Source organism: Leptidea sinapis, chromosome 1 (genome assembly GCF_905404315.1).
Source record: "Leptidea sinapis chromosome 1, ilLepSina1.1, whole genome shotgun sequence".
Classification (NCBI taxonomy): domain Eukaryota; kingdom Metazoa; phylum Arthropoda; class Insecta; order Lepidoptera; family Pieridae; genus Leptidea; species Leptidea sinapis.
The window spans coordinates 22124625-22133346 of record NC_066265.1 but is presented as its reverse complement, the minus strand read 5'-3'; the positions used below and the strand labels follow the sequence as shown (position 1 = coordinate 22133346).

The following is an 8722-nucleotide window of genomic DNA, read 5'->3' as shown; positions in this document are numbered from 1 at the left end:
AACTTGAGAAATAGGATAGGTTTTATTTCGACTTTTTATTTTTTTAAGTTAGCATCATTGTGATTTGAAAGTTGATGAAACGAACAAGCGCGACAGTAAAAAGAGACACACACATAAATTCATAAGATTTAATGTAGGAGAAAATGAGATAGGAAGCATTATACATTGTTTTGGTTCCAGGCAATCATAGTTTAAGAAGAGATTGTCATATGCATGACCTTAATATTCTGACGTCATTCGTATGATGTGTATGATAGACAAGAAACAAATTAAAATGATAATTTTATACAATGATTCCTTTTCTTATTAAGCTTCTATTAATAATATCTATATTGTGAATGATAATTACACTAATTAAATTTGTAAACAAAATGTATGAAAGACGCGGAGCTCGAACCCGCACCTCTCGGGTTGTGTCTGAGCGCTCTTCCACTGAGCCAACCGTTCGAGTGACGTATCGCTCATAAATCTTGTAATGTTTTGTTCAACTCTCAGGTTGTGGCTTCATCTACATGTTCAGCTACCATACAGCTGATAACCTGTTCAACCCCAATATTCACATATTAGGATTTTGACTTGAGATGTCGGTCTATCAAATCAAAATATTTTTTTAAAGTGATAACCCTCACCTCTGGGATTAAATACATTAATTAAATTTGTAAACAAAATAACTAACGAAGATATTCTAACCTTCATTAAAGATGTAAGCGATATAGAAGAGATATAAGCTATAGAAATAAAAGGTATCAAGGTATAAAGTATAGGCAAATCTATTTTTACTGTAATTGATTTTGATTAACAGGTCGTAAACATTCAGCCACACTTGGATTTAGTTCCTCAGTATTTTAAATACTAAGCCACTAGCTAACGCACACTTCGATAAATGAAAATTGCTCACGCATTATCAGGCTGTGAGATCGTTTATATACGCTAGTATATTGTAAGTCTCTGAAATATGTAAAGAATATAAAATATATGCCCTGTGCCAAAGTACCAAATAAAAGAATGGCAATATTATTATGACAATAACATGTCAATAAAACACGTCATGTCAAAATTGTAAATTATTTTTTGATCTATATATGTGTTTTATTAAAATTAGTATGTTATCCACCAAAAAAGTAATTTAACCCGGGAGTTCCGTAAGTTTAGGAGCTCCCGAGGAATTGGAATCAGTCTTAGATCAGCTAACGACCAAACACTCGACTAGTAAGTAAATAATTTATTTAAAAAATTAGGTCATTAGAAGCTATTAGAATATAATAAACCACCACCTGGTTTTTCTTATGGAAAAAGAATGCAATCATAAATATTATAATGTACAATATATAATACATGAAAACCTCGAAACAATTTTATTTAACCATAACCAATGTTGTCTTCATTGCTATAAACTATTATCACGTCTAAGAAAATAATAGTCGAAATTGAAAAACATTTTCGGATACGAAACAGATGTTATTTAATGAAATAAGTTTGATTTGATTTGATTTGATTACAGTGATGGAGAAACCTGCCCGTATAAAAAGTAAAAAGGGTTTGAGTCAGAAATCGGCGAAGAAAAGGAAATGTGATGGTACTTTTGATTTCACTTCTGTAGATTGTTAACTGAACTAGTTAAAAAAATTACAATTCTGTTTTACTTGCAGGTCCAACATGCACAATGTTCTTATCTGAGTTGTCAAGAAAGCTAGCATTAAAAAAGAAACAAGAAGAATCGCCTATTAACATCATCCGTTAGTGTTTTAATAAATTCTGTTTTAATTCTTTCATAAGCAATGGATTTTACCAAACGAATTTCTGTTTTCATAGACACTATAATAGAAAGCCTTACTAACGCGCTACCAATATCGGTGTCTAAAAAATCGCCAGAAAAAAAGGAGTCCCCTTTGAAAATGGAAACATTACAGATATATGCACCAGAACTTTTACCGAATGATACTCTTGATATTGCTCCTCCGCTAATAATTACGACTAATGAACCGGTAGAAGATCAGGGGGAAACTTCTTATGCTGGAGGATTTAAAATACCAAAAATGCCACTAGCGAATAGCGATGTATTTAAGCCAACAACAAATAAAATAAAAATGCCAATGGAAGACGTAGCTGTCAACACAAGCTGCGATCGTGATGTAGCAACAGAACTAACAAAGTATGTTGGCACTTTGCGGAGGATCTCACTCATAGCAGAAGAGTTTAATCAAAAGACAGGTATAACAATAACACCATTTGATGTATAGTTTTGAATTCTAGAGATATAGGCAAAACCGGAGAAATTATAGAAGCTCGGCCGGTTTTTTAAATTGATGTATGCATTTTTAAGGTACCCATGTCGCATCATCCTGAAGCCCACAAACATAAAAGGTATTCCATATTAAATAGGATACGATTTAAAGGGATAAAAAGCGTGTATTTGTAACTGCATAAGGTATTTGCATAAAAGCTGCATTTTTATTAATTTTTATTCAACCCGACGTTTCGTGACCTTTTTGCAGAACACGTTTTCAGGGGACTGTGATTGATAGGAGTCGAGATAGTATGTGTCATAGTTGTCATTGTGATGTTTAGCGCCATTTGATAACGCGGAAGTGGTATTTACTGTAGATAGATGGTTTTGGCAAAATTTACTGACAGTGTCTTGCCATATGAATCAAAATGAATTTTGTAATCCTTGAAAAAGTATTTTATTTTAATATGTACCACTCGTCTTAATCAAAGGAAGAACTAAGTCATTCCAAAGTTTGACAAAACCTAGTAAAAAGTTCCATGTAACCAGGAACTTTGATACGATTGTGAGGATGATATTTAAATTTGTGGCTTGTGGTGAGATGAGGGGATTGAGCAAAAGAGATCAGCACCATCAAATTGCTCTTTGGAACTTTCTTAGGAGTGGTAGTGCCATGTTGGGTCCTCACGGACACAACCGGATTGGGCCGGCACGCCCGGAGAAATACCACTCCCCCACTCGAAACCGGCGTGAAATAGCGGCTATGCCGCTGTCTTTCGTCCAGTGAGTGAGGTATCCGGACGCCTACACCCCCCCTCCCAAATACAAATGGCAGCACAGACTAAAAAGAGACTACTCCAGGACGGTACCAGGCTATGCAGCCCTGGAGAATCCGTCCCTGGGCGTCCACAATTTACCTAACAGTGGTTGCCCAGGCTGCCCCGCGTATTATGGAGGGGGCAAATCTGCGCTGACTCGGGGCAAACAGAGCAGGAGGCTCAAACCACCCTCCTCCACACTAGCTGTGGACTTTTGCAACATCAGGGGGCTTCGCTCAAATTTAAATGCCGTCCACTTTCACCTGGAGACGGCGAAGCCGGCCCTGCTCTTTATAACCGAGACACAGATATCCTCCCTGGCTGATTCATCTTACCTTTCCTATCCGGGGTATAATATGGAACACTCCTTTATACCACGGGCTGGCGTGTGCGTTTACGTCAGGGAGGATGTCTGTTCTCGACGCCTGAGTTTTCTTGAAGGACAGGACCTATCCATCATCTGGCTGCGTGTAGACTGCGATGACCATCCGCGAATCTACGCATACCTGTCGGTCCCATAGCGGTAACGCAGAGACTGACCGGCTCCTCGAACACATCCAAATGGCTACAGATTCCGTGTTGGAGCAGATCCCCACTGCAGAGATCGTGTTTCTTGGCGATTTTAACGCCCACCACGCCGAATGGCTAGGCTCACGTACCACCGATCATGCAGGGAGATCTGTTCACGACTTCGCCTTAGCATATGGTCTAACGCAACTGGTTATTGCGCCAACGCGAATCCCAGATGTGCAAGATCATACACCTTCACTGTTGGACCTTCTGTTGACCTCACATCCGAACGGCTACCTAATTTCCGTTGACCCTCCTCTGGGATCGTCGGACCACTGCCTGATCCGGAGCACCGTGCCGATCACGCGCCTAACACGAGAAGACGCCTAAGAAGCGGGTTCTTAGGCTGTCGCCGCGTGTGGCACTATAGATCCAGATGCCGCTGCTGACGCTGTTGCTGATGTGGTACTGCAAGGTATGGAACTCTTCATTCCATCCTCCTCTGTGCCTATCGGTGGCAGGTCCCAACCATGGTTTGACCGCTCCTGCAAAATGGCCTCTCGCCGAAAGCAGGAGGGCTATCAGGCTTGGGTCAATGCAGACCACTGCATTGACCCAAGCCTATTATCTAAGGATGTGAATTCCAGCGAACTTAAAAAACACTTCAATCATGCCTCCAGGTCCTTCAAAAGAGTTATTGCTGACGCGAAGTCGAAGCACATTGGCAGAATTGGCGAGAGACTTGCACGCCTTCCCTCGGGAACTCGTGCGTTCTGGTCGCTCGCCAAGGCTGTCCAAGGAAACTTCTGCCAGCCAGCCATTCCGCCACTGCACAGGGATGATGACTCGCTGGCCCATGACGTGAAAGAGAAAGCTAATCTCCTGGGCTCCCTCTTCGCGTCCAACTCGATTCTGGATGACCAAGGTGCACCACCACCGCATATTCCGCGGTGCGATTCATATACGCCGGATTTTTATCTCCTGGCGCTTCTCACCTTGGACATTCACAAATCGAGCGCGCCCGATGGCATTCCCCCGATAGTGCTGCGGACATGTGCTCCGGAACTGGCGCCGGTCCTTACCCGTCTTTTCCGGCTCTCCTACTCATCAGGCGTTGTCCCGAAATTATGGAAGGCGGCTTTAGTGCACCCGATCCCTAAGAAAGGTGTACGCTCAGATCCGTCCAACTATCGCCCCATTGCCATTACCTCCATGCCATTTTCTCCAAAGTAATGGCGTCTATCATCAACCACCAGCTCTTGGGATACCTAGAGGGGCACCAGCTGATCAGCGACTGCCAGTACGGTTTCCGTCAGGGTCGCTCAGCTGGTGATCTTCTTGCGTACCTCACCCATAAATGGGCGCAAGTGGTTGAGTCGAAGGGAGAGGCGTTGGCGGTGAGTTTGGACATAGCGAAGGCCTTCGATCGGGTGTGGAATAAAGCGCTTATAGCGAAACTGCCATCCTATGGGCTTCCCGAAAAGTTGTGCAAATGGGTCACTAGCTTTTTGGCTGATCGGAGCATCAAGGTTGTTATCAACGGTGCATGACTATGCTTTGCAAAGTCTCGGAATGGGCCGACAAAATTTAGTCCAATTCAACCCCAAGAAGACACAAGTTTATGCGTTCACCACTAAAAAGTCTCCCTTTGTCGTATCCCCTCGATTCGAGATCACTCCTCTAACTGCCACAGCCTGTATTGGCATACTTGGCGTCGATATATCGAGCGACGTTCAGTTCCGTGGTCACTTGGAAGAGAAGGCCAAACTGGCCTCTAAAAAGCTTGGTGTACTCAGTGAGGCGAGACAGTACTTCACTAAAAGCCACCGCCTGCAACTTTAGAAGGCGCAAATTCGGCCTCACATGGAGTACTGTTCTCACCTCTGGGCGGGTGCTCCCCAGAACCAGCTTCTTCCATTTGACCGCATACAACGAAGAGCGGCTCGAATCATCGACGATCAAGTCATCTCCGATCGGCTTGATTCTCTAGCATTGCGTAGAGATGTGGGTTCTCTCTGCATCTTCTACCGCATTTATCACGGGGTGTGCTCAGAGGAGCTGTTCGGGTTGATTTCAGCGGCCGAATTCCACCATCGGACATTACGTGCAAAGTACCATCCGCATCACGTAGACGTCTGGCATTCCACAACCGCGCGTTTTCTTCGAAATTTCTTGCCTCGCACAGCCGCTTTGTGGAATCAACTACCGGCAGCGGTCTTCCCGAACAGATACGACTTAGGGACCTTCAAGAAAAAAGCATACTCCCACCTTAAGGGCCGGCAACGCATTTATTGACACACCTGTTGTTGCGGATGTCCATGGGCGGTTGCCTTACTTCTCCCCATCCCGTGAGCCTCTTGCCCGTTTGCCCCCTCTCATATAAAAAAAAAACATTTCGCAAGACACATACCAAGTTACTGAGCCGTTGCCTCTGCGCTGCATGCAGTTAAAATATGATTCTATCTAATACTTGTGTGCACCAGACGAGGAAATATGATAACAACATACCATAGTATTTGCCATATATATCCCTAGAATATGGGCCGGCTTGAAGATGACTAGTTCCCTCTAAAATTTAATAAAGCTGAAATTCATTTATTTATATTTATATACTTTACTGTATCATCGTTTCTAAATTCTATACATCATGATCATCATCAGCTGGAAGACGTCCACTACTGGACAAAGGCCTCCCCCAAAGATCTCCACGACGAATAGTCTCACGCTGCCCTCAACCAATGTATTCCGGCGATCTTGACTAGATCGTCGGTCCATCTTTTGGGGGGCCAACAACACAATTCTGTACATATACCATATTTAATACTGAACATTGTTTACATACAATAATACAATTTTTTTTAGCCAAAAACCTCAAAGAGATTGTTGATAGCGTCCAAGAAGATCTACTAAAAAAATTAGAAGAGATAAAGGCAGAGCAAGAACAAGGAGAAAGTTCAACATCGAAGTAAACTCTTTGCAAAACTAGCAGGAAAACAGAAAACCAAAAACAAGAAATCTGTCAACTTCTGTCAAGACAATAATATGTCGATTATAGCATAAGTAAATTTAAAGTGAATAAATACAAAAAAAAAACAAAATTTCATTTATTATTTGATTTACAATGGACAAACTAATTTTACATAGGAATTATTGAGGTAAATATTTACGTTATTTATTTTGATTTTAGCATTTATTTACTCGCAAACAAATATTTGTAAAAGCACAATAATTATTATTACTATAGCAAGTTCATTGAAAATTTTGGTTAATCCCTCTCAATTTAGAATATTGTGTTGCTTATAACTTGAATGTGGTGATTAAAAATTATTTAATACAATGGATAAAGTTAGTCTGAAAGGATGATAAAATACAGAAACAGTAAAAAGACAGGGTAAGGTGAATCTGGGAGAGTGATCTAACTTCAGTTACGAGAAATAATAATTATTTGTTCTTATTACTGGTATAACTAAAAAATTTCGCCAAAATAATGCAACGTTAATTAATTTATTTCTGAAGTAAGATTAGGAATGCATCTAGCATAGATTATAGCCTGAATGCCACCCATGAAACTATTTTTCCTTTCATTCCCGGAGATTTCAAGTAGAATCATTGGTTTTATCGGTCTTGAAATTTAACTGACCGCCAAAATCAATTAATTTATTAAATTGCCACCATTTCAGCCGGAAGACGGGCCACTGCTAGACAAAGGCCTCTCTCCTGCGTTGCCCTCATCAAACCTACTCCGCGATCATGACCAGATCGTCAGTCCATGTTGTGATGGGCCTACCAACAATACTTCTTCCGATACGTGGTCGCCATTCGAGGACTTTACTGCCCCAACGGCCGACAATCTATCCGTCGAGCTATGTGGCCTGACCACTGCCACTTCAGTTTCCCAACCATTTGGGGTGTGTTGGTGATTTTTTTGTGTGGAATAAAAACCAATTGGCTTTTATTTATTTCTCAAACAGTTCTTGGTAAGGTGTATTCAGATACTGCAAATCTTGTGAGATTATGAGACTATTTTTGTTGGAGAAAAATGGAAGTATCAGGGGCTGTTTCCACTACGTCGGCAAGTTTCAGACCGACAAAGGACTATACAATCGCCTTTGGCCGGGTGACACCAGTTAAGAATAAACCTAGAGGTATTTTTATTTTATTGTCCACATATTGCCCAACAAGCAGATAGACTCAGCTCTGCTGCATATGCCGTTAGAAAGATTAGAGAGTACACGAATGTTGCTACCGTTAGATTAGTATACTTTAGTTATCATCATGACGTACGGTGTTTTGCTGTCGGGTCATGCTGCTGATATTGATATAGTGTTTGCTCTGCAAAAGAAGCTGTTCATGCTATATTATATCAGCTTGGTTTTAGACATTCACTCAAAGAAAAATTTAAAGAAATACATGTTATGACTGGTTATTGTCAGTAAATTTTAGAAAATTTAATATACGGTCACAAAAATCGTTACCTTTTTGCTCTAAATAGTGATTTTCATTGCATCATCAGTCAATATAACAGTAGCTGACGTACTGAGCAACATTAGTGTTGTGTATATCTTTTAAGTGAATTAATCCAATATATACACATTACATACTGTGTGTTGTTGAAATAGTGTTTTTGTTTGAATATTATATTCTTGAAAATAAGTTTTAAAAATTAATTGAAAATTTCGAAGTTTTCACTTGTATCGGCTCTACAACTGCCATTTTTTTTGGTTTTAGATAATGCGAAACATACAGTTGACGAGGAAGGAAAAACGAGTAAGGCTTACAAATCCAAACCATTGAGCCTCAAGAGAGCTATCCCTGTTAGCACTGGGAAAACGGATGTTGCAGGTTTCTACTTTTTACCGGAAAAAAAGCGAATTGTCGAATCCAACAGAACCTTCGAGTTGTATCGAACAACTATATTATTTAAGCACACACACAATTGGATACAGCACCTTACAAACTAAATTATTTTGTATATCACAGCCATTGTAAAATACTCTATTTGATTGAAAAGAGTAGACTTAGAGGTTCTTGTATGTTCTTCTAACGAACTCTACGTTTTCCGAACATGTGGTAGATTCAGTAATTTTTACAGAAATATTTATAGTGGCGATTCAAAAGCACTTATTGAATTAAGTTTGAGTTTGACTTTGACTACTGTTTAACAACG

The 8722-nt window shown here is 40.6% G+C and overlaps 1 protein-coding gene across 8 annotated transcripts in view; it reads left to right on the top strand.

Moving 5' to 3' along the window:
- Positions 1–1042: 1042 nt before the first annotated feature.
- LOC126972675 (uncharacterized) overlaps positions 1043–8722 on the top strand; it is an 89842-nt gene continuing 82162 nt past the window's right edge. For 7 of the 8 annotated variants that reach the window (XM_050819786.1, XM_050819687.1, XM_050819874.1 and 4 more), the window contains exons 1-3: positions 6611–6710; positions 7527–7700; positions 8284–8397. In XM_050819786.1, coding sequence (XP_050675743.1) covers positions 7595–7700; positions 8284–8397 — 220 coding nt within the window. In that variant the 5' untranslated portion in view covers positions 6611–6710; positions 7527–7594. Of the gene's footprint in view, positions 1210–1501; positions 1577–1649; positions 1737–1812; positions 2212–6417; positions 6711–7526; positions 7701–8283; positions 8398–8722 lie in introns of those variants that run through there. The other variant, XM_050820163.1, reaches the window with a different exon arrangement.